At 55.2% G+C, this 17,503-nt stretch overlaps 1 protein-coding gene and 1 long non-coding RNA gene across 14 annotated transcripts in view; both read left to right on the forward strand.

Annotated features, from left to right (window-relative positions):
* Nucleotides 1–6: 6 nt before the first annotated feature.
* On the forward strand, nucleotides 7–2,139 carry LOC124242481 (uncharacterized). Of its 2 annotated transcripts, none has more exons than XR_006889460.1 (2): nucleotides 7–589; nucleotides 1,986–2,139. It is a non-coding gene; the product is annotated as an uncharacterized LOC124242481 (long non-coding RNA). The 2 variants fall into 2 exon arrangements; XR_006889459.1 differs by having other exon boundaries at nucleotides 7–358.
* Nucleotides 2,140–8,276: 6,137 nt separating this feature from the next.
* DNM1 (dynamin 1) overlaps nucleotides 8,277–17,503 on the forward strand; it is a 41,961-nt gene continuing 32,734 nt past the window's right edge. For all 12 annotated transcript variants that reach the window (XR_006890465.1, XR_006890466.1, XR_006890467.1 and 9 more), the window contains exon 1: nucleotides 8,277–8,545. Coding sequence is in view for 9 of the 12 variants with exons in the window: in XM_046674320.1 (XP_046530276.1) it covers nucleotides 8,385–8,545 (161 nt within the window). In the remaining 3 variants the exon portion in view is untranslated. The remainder of the gene's footprint in view (nucleotides 8,546–17,503) is intronic.

The following is a 17,503-nucleotide window of genomic DNA, read 5'->3' on the forward strand; positions in this document are numbered from 1 at the left end:
GCCCGCTCACCCGGCGCCTGGCGGGCCGCGGGCTCGGCTCCCGGCTGCGAGGGGGCCTCGGGAGGCGCAGACCCTCCGTCGGGCGTTCTCCTCATCGGGCAGGGTCGGCTCTGAGCCCAAGGTCCGTCCGCTGTCCAGAGGGGTCTGTCGTCTGGCGGCGACATCGAGGGCGACTTCCAGGAGGACCGTCCCCAACCGACCGCCCCGCGGCCGCCACTGTCCCGCGATCCCCGGCCCCGCGCGGGGTTGGGATGGGAGGGGGCGTGCAGCCGACCGCTGTCCATTGGGACACCGAGACCCGACGAGAGGGCGATCGGCGCGGGCGGGCAGAAAAATTGCCCTAGAAGGGCGCGGGGAGGTCCGTTTGAAAGTGTTTTTTCAACTTTGATTTGACTCAGGACGGGGCGAGGAGGGCTGAGTTCAATGATGAAAAACGGCGCTCATCCTGCCTCTGAAATGGTCCTGCCCGGAAGGACCCTTCAACTTTGACTCTGTCCCGCGTCCCGGCGCCCCTCTCCTCGGTCCCCACACGGGGTCACTGAGCCGAACAATCTGGCAGGGCTGCCGGAGCCGCGCAGTTACTAAGTCGGTTAGTGGTTACTAAGTAGCAAAGCCTTCCACAACTGTAACAGCCTTGGGCTCTTCGCTCCCTTTGCCTTAAGCGCCGACTGTGTGCGGGCAGGGCGCGCGGTGGCGCTAGGGACGCGCAGACCCGAGGCCTGCCCAGCGTGGCGGAGACGGGAGTGTCAGCCAATCACTGCAAGTCATGTGACAAGCGCTGCCCTAAGCTCTGGGCCGGCTCTACTGCAGCGCGGGGCGACCGCACAGGTGCCTAACTCCGCCTGGACTTGGAGGCGCGAAAGTGGCCTAGAGTGCCCGGAGCGCGGGGCGGGGCCGGGGTCAGCGGGACGTTGCGCCTTTGGGTGGAAGGGCAGCCTGGATGGTGGGGACTTGGAAGACCGGCCTAAGCAGCTGAGCTTTATCTCCGGAGGCCAGGGAGGGCTAGGGAGGGCTGTGACAGCATCACATGCACCCAGGTTAGAAAACTCACTCTGGTGAGAACCAAGACACAGACAGTGGGGGAGGAGGGGAGGGGCCGAAGCAAAATCTTGCAGGCTCGCAACCAGGTTGATGCGGCTGCTGGCCTTGGAGGGGTCCGGGCTCCGCTTCCGTGTAGCTCACGATCCCGGCCGGCGCAGGAACCCTCTCTGAGCCGGTTTCCTTGTCTCTAAAATGGGCGCCCCCGGGGGTGAGGGGAGTGTGAGGATGATATTACATAATGCTCAGCACTGGCACCTGGCACAGAGCACGCTTAGCAAATTGCCAAAGTAAAAAAACTAAAAATAATGCTCATGCTGGTGAAGGTAGGGAAGCCAGCGCTCGCTTCCTGTGTTGGTTCATCTTTCTGAAAAGAGATCTGCAAATTCTCTAACAAGACTCTTGATTGTGTTCTGCACTTTGACCTGGTAACCTTTCTTGTAGGAATCTAACCCAAGAAAAAAGTCAGAAACGAGTCTTTTAAAAGCCAGCAGGTCATTCACAGAAACATTATTTATAATAGCTGTGGAAAATAATCAGCTTAAGAGGAACAACTAAATAAATCCTGGTGTCTGTCTCTTCAGGAATAGCACACAGCCATCGAAATTAGGTTTTAAATATCAAAGGATATTTAAACACAATATGATGTGAGATGTGAAGTGAACTCAGCAGGTTACAAAACTGCGTGCACATTATGATCTTGATTTTGGAAAGAAGAAATATGTGTGCAGTGGGCTCATGGGTGTTTTTCACTTTCTCTCCTTTTTTTCTAACTTGCTGTGAGCGGTTTGGATGGTTTTATCACAGGGAAGGAGTGAACATTTTTTTGAGTGTATATGACCTTGTGCTGCCTCCTTAAAGACCAGACCAGATAATGGATGGGAACACTCTGGGGACACTGTTTGGGGCTAGACTCATGTTAATTTCTTTTAATTACTTCCTTTCAGGCAAAGGCCCCAAACGGAACAAGTTGAGAAGGAGAAGAGAGGCCCCGCCTCTTTGCATTCCAAATGAAGTCAGAGGCTGTCGCATCACCTGGGGGCCTCTTTCTTGCTCCTAATTTGAGATGCACTTTCATCACAAAATAAACTCTTATACTCAGTGGGTATGTCCAGACCTATTCTGCTACCTGTCTCTTCCCGTGATGATATCCCATAGTGTGGCTATTATAATTTTGGAATATATTTTAATGCCTGATAGCACAAGGCCCCGACATCATTATACTTTATAAAAAATTTCTTGCCAATCCGCAATCATGTAAATTTTTTCAGTTAAATTATAAAATGATTTTGTCAAACTCCTCCCCCTGCCCCCAACCCCATCAGAATTTCAGCTGGTGTTGCGTGAAATGTGTTTACATGGAGAAGAGCTGATATCTTTATCCCAAGTTTTTCAGTTTAAGAATGAAGTAAATGTCTCCATTTATTCAAGCCTCGCGTTATGTCATCTTTCAGGATTCTTAATCAAGCGCCTGTGAAGTTTCTATGGTGGTTATTATTGCTATTTTCCCAGTACACTTTCTAGCCAGCTATTGATTATGGTGTCTTTGTCTTGTAACCTGCCACTTCCTCACTTGGCATTATTTCTGCCTTCTGTAATGTCATGTGCCCCTTAGCAGCGGAAAGCAGCTGCTGAGTTGCCGCTGTGTCATTGGGACACCAGCTCAGAGTCCTGCGCATCGTGATTGCCTGGGAAAGGTCAATTAAATGAGCGAGCGGATGAATGAATGACTCTAGTGTGCAATTTCCTTCCTCCATCCTCAGGTTGGTGTTCATCGTAGCAGCTCTTCCCTCCATGACATCTGTGTCCATCACCCCATGGAGGTGGACCCCATCAAGGCACCCAGCTCACAGACACAGGTAATAGATTGGACCCACAACCAGACACCCAGCCCAGGAATCACAGGAACAGGCTGTGCTCGGTGACAGCTCCAGGTCAGACTAGAGGCAGAGAAAAATGTAACACCATATGCTTGTCATGCAGCCTCACCAGTCACTGTCACCCACCTGTGCCTTTACCTATAAATAAACAGGGTGAGGGAGACAGACAACAGAGGCAGGGAGTGGCAGGCTGGGACAGCCTTGTTGCTGCCGCTTCCTTCCAGAGTGACCCAGGGCAGGACCCCTCCTGACTTAGGAACTCAGTTTGGCCATCTCTGCTGGTCAGGACTGACTTGAGGGTAATGGGTTCTCTCTCACCCTCCTTACCATGTCCAGCCATGGTGGCTGCCTTCTGTCCCCAAGGTACCAAACTTCCCTCACAATGCACCCCCATGCCTCACTCCTCACCAGGCCAATTGCTGTGCAGTTTTCCCAGCTCAGCTCAAACGTCACCTCCTCGGAAGGCCTTCCCTGATGGCTGGTCATACCCTCAAAGCCCCCTTCTCTGCGGGGAATTGGGCCATCTGGAGCCCAGTGGGGCTTGGGATTCCCATAGGCTGAGCCATCCAGGGACACAGCTGGCTCCCAATCCAGGCCTGTAGATCCAGCTCTGTGTCTCCCACAAATCCTGGCACATTTCTGATACTTGATCCCTCTCATCAAGAGATGACTCCCTCTGCTACCGCCACAACACTGCAGTTTCTTCGGACGGCACAATGGTGCTGATGATTATAATTACACTGATCGTAGCTCTAATTATTCCCTGTTCTAGGCACTGTTCCCATGTTTTAACTAAATTTTTATTATATCACCGAATCCTCCCTGCACAACCCTATGAGTTAGACAATATTGTGATTCCCCTCTTACAGATGAATAAACGCAGGGTCAGGGAAGTGAGGTGACTTGATCAAGGTCATTGGGTTAGAAAGCGGCAGAGGTGGGATTTGAACACCAGGCTGTCTGGCTTCGGAACCCGTGCCCTTGACCCTCACGCATCTACTAGCAGCATGCGTGGGCACCTGACCTGTTCTCGGCTCATGGGGACTCCTCACTGTGCAATGGGGCAGTGCAAGCACAGATGCCTGGACTATCAGTGTCCAAAGCCCCTGAGGAATCTTGGTGCCCAGGCCCCAGCCATGCAGAGGAGGGCACTGTGTGTGCCTCGGCCTGGCCCAGCTGCTTCCTCAGCAGTGACCTTGCCCTAGACAGGGCCAGGTGCCCTTGCTTCATGCACCTGGTCTGCTTAGCTAGTCTTTCTCTCCCCTGTGAAGCCACATTCTAGCAGGAGAAGCCCTGCATCTTATTAACCTCTTCACCTCTCTGTGTCTTGCTTGAGGTCTGGCACGAAATAGCCACTGATCAATACATGTTGAAGAATAAATGAATAAATGAATGAATCCCAAGGCCCAGACACTGAACAGAGCTAGTGACTAAATATAATGGCTTGACCCAGGAGCTGTATAATAAGGCCACTGTCCAATGCAATGCAACTGGCATTTATTGAGCACCTACTGTATGCACACAGAAACCCTATCAGAAAGTGTTTTATTTTATATGCATTAAAAATGTATAGGTTAGGGGGGCAGCACCGTGGCTGAGTAGTTAAGTTCATAAGCTCTGCTTTGGCGGCCCAGGGTTTCGCCACTTTGAGTCCTGGGTGTGGACATGGCACCGCTCATCAGGCCATGCTGAGGCGGCATCCCACATGCCACAACTAGAAGGACCCACAACTGAGATATACAACTATGTACTGGGGGGCTTTGGGGAGAAAAAGGAAAAATAAAATCTTAAAAAAAAATGTATAGGTTACAAGAGCTCATGTGATGTAGCCTGTAAACATGGAAGCTCTGAGTCACACCAGCCTCTGTTCATGTCTTGACTCCATCACTTCCTGGCGTTTTGTGTCAGTCTCAGCCTATCGATAGGGATGCTATTAGCTGGCAATGCCTGGGGGCTCTCACCTGGGCCCCAACTACTTGCGGCAGCCCCTACAGACATTTCCCCCACCAGAGCCAATGTTGTGATTGCATGGGCCCTTGTAGCTCTTACTATGATTGCAAGACACACCTCAGTGACACCCATTAGTCCCACGAGTCCTGCAGGGTACATGGCACACTGGGGGCCACACAGCAAGGTTGCGGGTAGAGAGAGAAAGAGAGAGAGTGGACCTGGGGTTCTACCTTTATTGGAGTCAAGGGTGGGGTGCCTAGGGTTTTGCGGGTTTATTTAAAACATAAGAATTTAAAACATACGAGCAGGAATTAAGTGTGGGAAGGGAAAAGCAGGGTCCTTCAAATAGTCCGTTATCTAGGTCACCAGGACTTTCTAAAAGAGGAACTTCATAGGTGGGGTAGACCGGCTCTTTATTTAGTTGTGTAGGTGGCAATGTGTTTATCAGAGATGGATGTCTTTGAAATGGATGGCTCCGCAATCAAAAGCTTAACTCGAGGCACTTGCATTACAATCAAAAGGCTCATTGTCAGCATTTACACTACACCTGGCTTTGTGACCGTAGAGACCTTCCTCATTAACCTCACCTGTCAGAGGGGGCTGATGGAAACGTCTCCCTCCCGAGGGTTGACTCTCTCAGGAGGAAATGCACGGTGAAAGTTCCTGTTGTTAAGCTGCCCAGCACCGTTGGTGGTTAAAGCTTTGGGAACTCCAGAGGGAATCCTCCCTTTCTGCTGCTCAAAGCAGAGGGTCAAAGCTATTTCTAAGATTCTCACTTAATTCTTCGGCCCTCAGGGCCCCCAGCTTCTCAGCACCTGGGGAGGACCATCTGCAGTGGCCCTCCTCCAGTCCACACCAAGCACTGTGGGAAACTGAGGCCAGGGTAGATTTCAGGTTCCTCTCCTTTCTGATCCCATACCTTTGCATATGCTGGTTCCTCTGTCCAGAATGTGGGCCCTTTCTCACACCCCTCATTGGTATTTTTTTCATCCGTTCTTCAAGCCCAGCACAGCCATTTTTAGCAGACCAGGGAATGAAACCAGGGCACTGTCAAGCAGTGGAAAACTATGCAGCTATGAACAAGGAACATGACCGATCTGTCTGTTCTTACACTAAGACGTCAAAGACTTAATGTTACTAAAAAAGCGAAGTGCACATAAAATATATATCAGAGCTTCTCCAACTTTGATGTCCTCAGGAATCTCCTGGGGTTCTTGGTTCTTCTTAAATGTAGGTTGGGATCCAGCAGGTCATGAATGGGGCCTGAGACTCTGCATTTTTGACAAACTCCAGGCTGCTGGTCCGGCATCAGTGATACAGCAGCACAGGAGATATAGTATGATCCCTTCTCCATTAAAACAAAATGAAACAAAACCAATATATATGGGAAAAAGTCAGAGAATAAGCCCTAAACTATAAATAGTGGTTATCTCTGGGGGGGGAGGATGACCAGAAGCTTCCAAATACTTGTGTAAAGTCTGGTTTTTACACTGTTTCACTAGTGTAATTAGGAAAGACAACCCAGCCATAATGGTGCCCCTCTAGGCAGACATCTGTAAACTGCACCCCCACTCCAAATTAATGGCTCCACTCCAGGCTTCACTCTGCACTCTTGGGTTCTCAGAGCATAATAACAGGTCAATTTGAAGCAGCTGCTCAGGATGCACGTTGCATGTAGCTAAGGCTCCAGCTGTCTGGGGGGCTGTCATCATTGGCACCCTCAAAGTAGCGGTTTAATAAGGGTCTCCTGAGTGCCAGGCTGGGGCCGTGCCCTTCACAGGCAATCCGATCTATCATTACCCCCATTACCCAGATTAGATAACTGAGGCTCAGAGACGTGGAGGGTCCCAGATCACACAGGTTGTCTAAGGCCCAGGCCAGGCTCCTGGGATAGAGCCTGCTTCTTCCCCTCTGCCTGCCTGGAAAATTCCTCCTTAGCTGTCCACGTGAGTCACTCCCTCACTTCCTCCAAGGTCTCTGCTCAAATGTTTACCTTACCAGAGTCCTTCTCTGACCACTCTATTCAAAATAGCAAGATGACCCCACCCCGACCTCCCCTAGCTTTCCTGCTCTCCAAAGCACCCATCACCATCTGACAGAGTCATATTTATTGGGCTATTTGTGCCTTGTCCCTCTTTTCCACTAGACTATAAGCCACATGTGGGTACGACTTTGTTCATTTTGCTCACTGCTGGGGTCAAGCATAGTGCCTGGCTCAATAAATATGCAGTAGATGGGTGAACGAAGGACAGGCTCCAATTCACAGGCCACTGCTCCCCAGCAGTGACCCCCCCCAACTTGTTCATGTACAGGGTGACCCGCTGATCCTCAACAGCACAGAGAAGGCTGGCCTCTCTTTCCCAGCCTTCTTGTGGGGAGTCCAAATGAGGTTCCTTAAGTGCAGAAATGGATGGCTAGATCTCACGGTCTCTCTGTGTGAAAGGGATAAACAGGGTAGGGTTGTAGGAGTCCCGGATTTGAATCCCACTCTTTTGCCACCACCCCATGGGTTGAGGCAAAGACAGTGATTCTCTAGGACAGAAAGTCCCAACTCTCTCAAGGAAGACTCTTCCAAGCGTCAGGACCTTTGCACCTGCTGTTCATTCGGCCAGGCATGCTTTTCTCTGTGATCTGCCTGTGGCTGGCTCCTTCTCATCTTCAGGTCTCTTCTCCAATTTCATCTCCTCAGAGAACACCCCTAACTCCTCCCAGACTAATGTGGACTTTTTGCACCCACACAGGTGCCTCTTCATACCCCCTCTTTATTTCCTCCATCACTCTTAGTATAAACTATTTTTGCTTTTACTATTTCATTTCTCTGTTCATTCATCTACTATCTATCTCTGCCACCAGAATGTCAGGTCTACGAGGGGGGAGACCTGCTTGTCTTGTTCACTGCTGTTCTCTCCAGCGCCTGGAAAAGGGCCTGGCTTATAGGAAGTGCTTAATAACTATTTGTTGAATTAATGTTCTATTATTCTCTTTCTAGAGGCAGAGAAACTGAGGCCCAAACGACGAAAGGGACACTCCAGAGATGAATTAGTGTCAGAACCCAGAGTAGAGGGCAGTGAGGCCAGCTGGAACTCCGGGTCAGGAGATTGTGACCTTGGAGGAGGCCGATCTCTCCAAGCCTCAGTTTCCCCATCTGTAAGACCGAGCAAGGCAGTCATGACCACTATAGGAGAGGCCCGGTACTAGGTGTGAGACCTCGTCCATTTCCATGAATTATATCTGAGGTGCAGCATCCGCGACCCCCAGACACGGTCAAGCGCCCCAAAAGCCGCAGAAGGAGAAAACTACAATCCCCATAGCGCCGCGGGCGGCGCCTGCGCACGGCCGCCGGCCCGCGGTGCCGCGAGCGCCATCTGGTGGCATCTTGGAGTAGCGCTCCGCTCCGCTCCCAGAGGGGCGGGGGGCCCGAGGCGCAGACAGTCGGAGCGCGCGGCTGCAGCGGCGGAACCGGAGCCGGGAGCCCGAGCAGCCGCCGGATCGCAGCCCGCGGGGCCCGCCGCAGCCATGGGCAACCGTGGCATGGAGGATCTCATCCCGCTGGTTAACCGGCTGCAGGACGCCTTCTCTGCCATCGGCCAGAACGCGGACCTCGACCTGCCGCAGATCGCCGTGGTGGGCGGCCAGAGCGCCGGCAAGAGCTCGGTGCTCGAGAATTTCGTAGGCAGGTAGGAACGGCGCGCCCCGGAGCGCGGACTCGCCCGCCGGGGTCCCCTGCCCTCTGCCCCGGCCCCGACGGCGCTGCCCCACGGACGGCGCGCCCCCCACCTCCAGCCAAAGGGAGGTGGCCCCCCCTCCACGGGAGCCCCTCAGGCGGCAGCGCCCCCCGCTTGTCTACAAATGTCGTCAAGCCACAGGCCACGGTATCACGCCCCCCTCCTCCGCCCCATCCTTTAGGGAAGACAGCGCTCTGCCAAGAGCCCCTGGCAAAGGGTTGCCACCCTCCCCCAGTATAGGCACCGAGGGGGCCTGCATTACTCAGCGCCTCCCGTCGGCTCCGAGAGCCTCTTGGAGCGGGCAGCACCCCTTGGCAGCGCCCCCACCCCAGGGCTCTACGGGGGACAGCTCCCTGCCCCATGGGAGTTCCTGGACCGTGGCAGGAGACCCCCCCCCCCCCCCCCCCCCCCCCCCCACACGCACGCACTCTGCAGCCCCTGGGAGAGGACATAGCCCCGTGGGCATCGAGGACCAGGCACAGCCTCCCACCTCACACACACACCTCTGCGGCTCCCGCCGCCATCCGTGCGCAGCGCGGCGCCTGGCTGGGGGGGAGGCGCGGGCTGCAGGATGAGGAAGAGAAGGGAGGTGGGGGAGAAACCGCTTCCGATCCTTTTCTGAGCAGCTGGCCCATTGCTCCGCCGCCGCCCCTGGGTGGGGGGCGCCTGTCAGTGTCGTTCTCCTCTTGGCCTGGCAGAGGGATTGTGATGGAGAGAGAAGGCAGCGGAGGGCAGAGATGACTAAGACAGGGAGGCTGGATGGCGGGAGGGGGGCAGCCATTTGCAGAACCTAATCCCCCTCCTGCCTCTGATCCCACAAGCCCCTGGGAAGGCCAGGTGGCACGGGAGTAGGGGGCAACCGCAAAGACAAAGGGTCTTGGGTTTGGGGGGCAGGCAGGGTCGAGACCCCCCCATACTCTCCCCAAAAAGGGGAGGCAGAGATGGCTTTTCCGGTGCTAAGAAGGAGAGAGAGAGGACGGCAGTCTCCCGTGCTGCTAGGCAGAACGGGGGCTGGGCAGGCAGGAGAGTTGACACTGACCTCCCCACTCTATCATCTCCCTCCCTCACCTTCAGAAACCCTAGCTTTCTTCCAATGACCTTCACGGCTAAGGAAGTGCCTGGCATGTGGAAGAGGGAGGCAGAGGACCCCCCCCAGCCTCTCAGAGGACAGAAGTTCTAGGGAAGACATCCTTGGCCCAAGCCAGGTTCTGCTGTGAAAACTTAGGCGAGTCACTTGCCCTCTCTGAGCCTTAGTTTCCTCATCTCTAATACGGACAGTTGGCCTGGATGGTTGTTCCTGCCCCTCAAATGACCTGGGAAGCCCAGTGCACACACTAGGGGTGAGGCAGAAGGGTCCTGACGGGAGCGATATATCTGTGGGATGTTGGAAAACCACCATGGGGGCGGCCAGCCCCATCTGGTCAGCAGAGGGGGAGGCCGTCTGCCTCTTGGGGACCAGCTCCTACAGTACCCCCCTCCTGCTCACGTGACCCCCAGAGCTGCAGAGACATACAGACGAGACGCACAGATGGGCCCTTTCCCCATGGCCTGACAGTCAGAGCAAGGGGATGGGGGGACCTCGGAGGCAATGAAGCCCTGAGGCTGTAGTGCTTTAAATGGCACTTGTGGATATCCAGCACTTTACAGCGCACAAACCATATTCCCACCTTTCCTCATGGAGCATTTGCTGAATGTCTGCGCTGTGCCAGGCTATGTGTTCTCGGCATAGGGTACAGACGAGAAAGTGGCTGCAAGTGAGCCCTTTGCATGTGCCCCACACCACACTTCACGGGATGGCTCACAACAGCCCCATGAGGCAGCTCCCATCATGCCCATCCTCCAGATGAGGAAACTGAGGCCCTGAGGTTACATGCCTTGCCCAAAGCTACACAGCCAGGAAGGACAGTGTCTGTTAGACCCCACAGCCCAGCTTCCCAATCTGGACCCTGACAGCCTCTGAGAGCCAAGCCCTGCACTGGGCACAGGAACATGCAGGCATGTGGGCCCCCATTTTCCCATCTGAGGGATGGGACACTGATGGCTGCGGCTCTCCCTTGCTGAGACGGTGGCTGTGGGGCTCCAATGAGTTCATGGGTGTAAGCATGTGGGAGGGAGGTGTTGGTAGTCAGGTTTGGGGGCGTGCGTGTGCCAGGACAGACCCTGCTCTGCCCTCCTGGAGGTCACTGTCTGGCAGAGAGAGGTGCCAGTCCGTAGGCAGCACAGCAGGCCAGCCGGGCACAGCTGAATGCGGCAACCGTTTGCCAGTCGAGTGGTGGAGTGGGATGTGGACGCTGCCCCCTGCACCCAACGCCCTTGGACAGTGGCCCTGCAGGAGGCTGCGTGGGGCGTCCCGGTGCAGGCCCAGGGCAGAGGAGAGGGGCTTGGGCTGAGGCGGAGGAGTGGGTGGGACAGCACTATTTGATCCTCGTGAGAGCTAGGGAGGAGGCCAGGGCTGGGGTGCAGGTGGGAAACTGAGATTCCGCAGGGCCCCCAGCCAGCCCCACCTGCTCCTTCATGTGCTCCGACCTCTCCGCCCAGGGCTGGGTCCCCAGGCTGGTGAACATGGCAACAGCCGCTCTGCCTCCTGGGGCTTCCCGGGAGTCAACCCCCGACGGAGAGGAAGTGGAAAATGCACCAGGGGAAGCGAGGCTGCTTCAGGCCAGCTGGGCTCCTGGGCACCCAGGAGAGCCCTGTGTCAGCTCTGCAAAGGAACTGGCCCAGCGGCCGGCCCAGACCCTGCTAGGACTCCTCTGGGTCTGTGCTATTTCTTCATTCCCCTTTGAAAGAAAGGAAAACTGAGGCTGATTCAGTCATTCATTCATCATTCATGGAGGGCCAACAATGCTCCGCATGGGGGATGCTAGGGTAGAAAAAGCAAAAGCTCTGCACTCCAGAGGGGAAACTCTGAAATAATGAACACAGGAGCATGTATGGGGTGAAGACAACCAGAGAATGTGGTCAGTGCCGGGGAGGGGAGTTGGCTGCTTTCTGTGGGGAAGTCAGAGAGGGTCTGTAGGAGGGGGTGGCAACTGAGGGATGAGAAGCCATGGACTAGCCGTGGAGAAGCATTGTAGGCCAAGGGAACAGCAAGTGCAAAGGCCCTGGGGCAGTAATAAACTTGCTGTGTTTGAAGAACAGGAAGGAGCCACTGGGGCTGGTGTTTGATGAGCAAGGGGGACATGGCCTCAGAGAGGTAGGCAGGGGCCAGATCTACAGGCCCTCAGAAAGTGGTGAGGAGTTTGGGTTTATTTTCATTATTATCAGAAGCTTTCAAGTAGTGGAGTGACTTGAGCTGATTCCAGCAAGTGTGTGACATGGGGGCCGAGAGGGGGCAGGAGACAGGGGAGGAGGCTGCTGTGGCAGGCAGGAGGTGACAGGACTTGGACCCGGGCTTTAGCTGTGGGGAGGAGGAGAATGATGGGGTTCAGGATATATTTTGGAGGAAGGTCCCACAAGACTTGCTGGTGGATGGGATGTGGGGGGGTGAGGCAAGAGGAATCAAGGATGACTTCAGCATCTTTGGTTCGGGGTGGGTGTTGGTGCCATTGATGGAGTGCGGGTTTGGGATACAGAGCAGGTTTGGGGGGCGGGGGTAGGAGCTGGAGCTTGGTTTTGAACATGTGGAGTCTGGGACGTCAGGTGGGCAGTGTGGTGATGTGAGTGGGAAGCGCAGGGGAAGGCGGCTGGAAATAGACATTTGCGAGTTGTCCGTGGAGAGACAGGATTTAACCCATGAGCGTAGGTGAGATCATCTTGGGGGCGAGTGCAGACAGAGGACTGTGCGGGGGCCCCAGGACACCCCAGCGTTTTGTGAGCAGGTCCCTGGTGCCCCAGGCTCCCCCGTTGGCCCTCCGCCGCGTGCCCCGTCCCCACAAAGCCCGTCCAGCGGCAAGAGTGGGGAGTCCTGGGACAGGCTTCCAGGCTCCGGTGCCCTGACCTCGCTCGCGCTGGTGCCGGGCAGGCCGACAAATGGGCAGTGCGCACCCTCGTCACCCTCTTGGCCCCTGGGGAGGCCGAGGCCAGTGGGGATGTGGCAGAGGGGCTGAGAGTTCAGCCTCCGGGGTCGGACCAGGGTTTGTAGCTCAGCTCCGCCACCTGCAAGCAGAGTGACCTCAAGCGTGTTTCTTAAACCCCCTCAGCCGCTGTTCCCCCATCTGTAGAATGGGGGTAATAATAACGCCTCCCTCCTGGGATTGTGCTGAGACAATGCCTGAGGGGCACTCAGAGGAAGGCCTGGCATAGAGGACGTGCCAGTTCCGGTCCTGCCTGGGCATAGGTGCAGCTGGGGGTGGGCCAGGGTGGGGACAGAGGTCTTCATCTGGTTTGGGCAGGGGGCCTGGTGAGCAGGCCTCTGTCCAGGGCCCAAGGGGCAGCCTGGGAGACAAGATTTTGCGTCTGCCTGGTTACTCTGCCTATGCCTGCCCAGGCTCCCTGCCTCCCACAAACCGCCCTGCCCCTTCCTCCACATCCTCATCCCAGCACGGGCTGGGTGCTGGTCTCCAGCCTCTAAGAGCCCTCCTCTTGGCCAGCCCCAGCCCCTCCCATGGGGGACGCCCAGCCGCCACACTAAGCTCTGTCTCTTCCTCTGAACACTTGCGGATACATCTTAGTGGGCCCATTTCCCAGATTTGGAGACTGAGGCCAAAGAGGATTAGGGGCTAACAGAGACATTGCAGGTAGAAAGTCACTGACTGATGGGGGCAGAGGGAGCTGACATTTTGTTGGCACTTGCAGCGTGCCAGGCCCTATGGATCCAGCTATGACCAAGCCGGACCCATCCCTGCTCTTGGGGGCTCGCCACTGAGCAGGACAGAAAGACACTGAATCACACAGAGAGCTCTTTTTGTCATGTTTGAGGAAGGGTATGAGGAGCCTGATGCTGAAGGGTGGGGAACCGTCAGGGGACTAGAGAAAGCCCCCTAAGGAGGCGGCATTTGAGGCTGGACCTGAGCAAGAATAGGACGTGGTCAGGCAAAGGAGTGAACATTCTCCAGGGGCAGGGTCCCCCCTGAGCAAAGGCCCAAGGCGGGAAGGAGCCCAGTGGGTTTGAGGACCTAGAGGCAGGGCAGTGTGGCTGAGTGATGAGGTCCGGGAGGCGCTAGTGGCCCCTCGACAGCCACCCCCACCCAGAGAGCCCCCATTGCTGCCGGGCAGCCACATTCTGCTTTAGCCTCTCTGTGCTCAGAGCATGCACCTGCCACGTGCTGAGTACATGCCCACAGCTTGACTCATGTGCCCATCCCCGGCCAGAGGACATCTTCCCCAAACCCCTGCCCCACTCGGTGGCCTCGAGGAGCTGGGAATGAAAGGTGACCCTGGGAGACGGCATCTGATCCCAACTCCAGAAGAATCGAGTTTCCCAGGCCTTGGCTGGAGTCAGAGGGTCGAAACCTCAGGGGCGGGATGCAGGTTGGGGAGGGTGGGAGGGGAGGAAGCGAGTCGTGGGCGCAGTGCTATCAGGCGTGGAACAAGAGCAGGAGTGGGGGCCCATGTGCCGTGTGTCCAAACATTCCAGTTATAAATCAAGCTGAGGAATTGCTAGATGCAATGCAATACAATACAATACATTGCTAGATACAATACCCCCCACCTTGACGAACACACCTTTGTAAGAGCTTGGCAGGCTGGGTGTGAATTTAGAATTTCAGACTCCTCAGAGTTCTGTGATGGCATGTGGAGGTGTGGGGACAGGTGGCCCCTCTCCCCAGGCTGCCCCTGTCCTTACCACTCCATCCTGCACCACAAGGGGCCTCTTTGGCTCACATGTGGACACCCCAGCCCTCATATCCCAGCTCTATCTGCGGCCCCAGAAAGGATCCCCCCTGAGCCCCGGGGCAGCCCCACAGCAGTGAGGGCAGCTTTCAGGGGGGCAGACCCTGGAGGAGAGCTTGAGGCTGCTCAAGGGGGATTCCTGGACACTCAAATGTGGCCTAGGAGGGGTGCACAGGCTCCAGCCGGGCACCTGCCCTTGGCACCTGGGGACCCCTTGCTCCATGGCGAAAGTGAGGCCAGAGATCCAAAAAGGGACCCCGAAAGCTTGGGGCCCCTGATTCCCCAGGTCCAAGGGCAGTACTTGTTACTGTCTGCTTGGAACCAACAACCTGTTAGTAGGAGGAGCAGGTTTTCACATGACGAAATGGCTCGGAGAGGGTAGGGGACCTGCCTTATGTCACACAGCAATGGAATCAGAGGCAAGACAGGAACCCTCACCCACCTCCTGCCTTCATGTGAATGTCCACCCTCTTCACCCCGACCATGTGCGTACATATCACGCACCTCAACTTCTCCTCCACTCTCCCTGGTTGTCTCTCTGGCACTCTTACCTCCTCCCCGGACTGAAATCTGGCTAAGGAACAGGAGCTGTTTGGGGAAGACAGCTCTAGCAACTTGGGATTACTACAGGCAACAGGACAAAGAGGAATATTGGCCTCACAAGGTGTTCAAGACAGTCTCTTAAGTGGCATCTTCCCAGTGCCCTGGCCAGAGGCCCCAGGGTCAGCCTCCCCCTCCTCTCTCATCCTCCCTGTCCTGGTCATCCCCGAGTCTGTGGTCCTGCGCCTAGTCCACCCCTCTACCTCCACCGCCACCACCTTTGTCTTAGCATTGGGGGCAGCCTCCTCCCTTGCCCCTCTCATCTCTTCTCCCCCTGACAGCATGGAACATTCTATGGCTTCCCAATCTGACCCCCTCTGCTTGAAGCCCTCTTTGGCCCCCTGCCCTCCAAACAGAGCCACGGCTCCTGAGATGGGCCCCTGAGGCCTGCCTCACCCAGCCCTGCTTCCCTCCAGTGCTCCCTCCTGGGCCATCTGAGTATCTTGCAGTTCATGGAAAAAGCGGGCTGAGTCCTCTCTCTCCCCCTCCTGGGGGCCACTGCATATGCTGGAAGGCTCTTCAACATGCCCTGGTCTTCCTCCTTCACTGGCTCGTCCTCCAAGTCTCTCATCAGCCAACACCTCCTCCAGGATGCCTTGCCTGACCACCCTCGCCCCCGATGACCGGCCCCTGGGTGTGTGGGGTAGAGCTCAGTTTTCTCCCAGGATGAGGAGCTGTAGAGGAAGACGGCTGAGGGCTCCTGGCAGACCGCAGTTCCTCCCACGGTTACGATGGACGTTGTACCTCTTTGTGACTGCGCCACTCGTTCATCACTCCAGCTCTGATGCAAATGATCTTAGCACAGGAAACGAGGTCCCCAACCAGGGCGGGGAGAAAAATCTCAGTAGGTGAAGGCACGCTCCCCTCTGACCTGAGTCCCGAAGTCGAAGGGACAGCGCTCTCCCGGCAAGACCTCAGGGCATTCCCTCGACAGCCCCAGGAGAGAGCTGCTGGACTGTGTCCCAGGTCACTGATGGGGAAGCTGAGGTTTGGAGCAGGGAAGTAATTTATTGGTGGAGCTGAGATTCCTTCGCATCAAGCTGCTGGTGAGAAGAAATAAGGATCCAGATGTGGCTCTGAATTGAATGACTTGGGAAATGTCCATGATAGGCTATTAGTCAAATGGAGCTGCTACCCAAGTGTGGACGGAGCCCGGTGCACATGTGGGCACATGAGGGGCGCGTGACTTTGTCTCTCTGAGCCTCAGTTTCTTCCCCTGTAAGATGGGGAAATGGGTCACACCCACCCCACACAGCCGTGCGAGGATCAATTTGGAGGCTGCAGATTTCTTAAACAGCTTAATAAGGTATAATTCACATGCCATAAAATTTGCTTGTTTGTAGTGCACAATTCAATGATTTTGAGTATATTTACAGAGTTGTGCAACCAGCATCACCATCTAATTTTAGAACACTTCCATCACCCCAAAAAGAAACCTCATGATGGTGCGGATTTTAAAGCCCGTGGCAGAGTCCCTGGCCAGCAGTCAACGACCCCTCGGTGTTTGCCACGATGATAATTATGAGTGATGAGATGATGAGCCCCCGGTGTTGGGATGATGGTTGCATTTTATTTTTTAAACACTTTATGTATTTTCTGAATATTTTTTCAAAGGAGAACATATGATTTTTAAAAGTAGGAGGCAAAAGAGAACTCTATTTCCATTTTGAAAGTATAAAAAGTCATCAAGACTTGAAAAGAAGGAAGGAAGGAGGAAAGAGGCCAAGAAGAAAAGTAGGAAGGACAAGGTGGAAGGAAACATCATGGATCTTCTTTAAAAGAGAAAATGGTTGCTGTGGAGAAAGTGCCAGGCTCTGAGTCCAGAGTCCTGAGTACAAGCCCCAACCTGTCACTAACGTGCACTGTGATCTTGGGCAACACTCTTCCCCTTTTTCTGCCTCAGTTTCCACATGTGTACAACAAGGGTGATGGTGACGGTGAGAAAACCGGAGGAGCTCGTCTTTAAATCATTCTTTCGGCCAATGAGGCATCCCCCGTGCCGGCTCCGTGCTGGGTGCTGGGGAGACGGCCGTAAACAGTGCCAGCCCGGTGCCTGCTCTCAGGACAGCAGGACAGCAGGGGAGGCCGAGGCCCCGACTGTCCTGAAATGTTCAAACCTCAGCTGGAAATTCATGGGCTGTGTGACGTGGGCACGCCTGGGGCCTCCTGGGGCAGCAGGAACAGAGAGGGACTTGTTGCCTGGAGGCAGCCTCACCTCCTCCCTACTGTATTTCTTGGCCCACCCACTTCCTCGCCTCCACCCCGGCTCCCTGATTCAGAGGGCACCTCAGAGCCTACCCACCCCCCTTGCCTTCCACGTCCAGTGGCAAAATTTGGCTGGAAATATCCTGGCCTGACTGCCCACTCTTCCCGCCAGCCACTGGAGACCCACCTTCCAGCTCCCTCCCTGTGCACTGTTTGGTGACGGTTGTGGGAGCCCAGCCTGTGTTCTCAGCTCACTCAACAAGTTATAATATTTGTAATCACGAAGCTACCATTTATTCAGGCATTAACTTCTACAAGCCTCAAAGAAACCCA

Source organism: Equus quagga, chromosome 1 (assembly GCF_021613505.1).
Source record: "Equus quagga isolate Etosha38 chromosome 1, UCLA_HA_Equagga_1.0, whole genome shotgun sequence".
NCBI classification, from domain to species: Eukaryota; Metazoa; Chordata; class Mammalia; order Perissodactyla; family Equidae; genus Equus; species Equus quagga.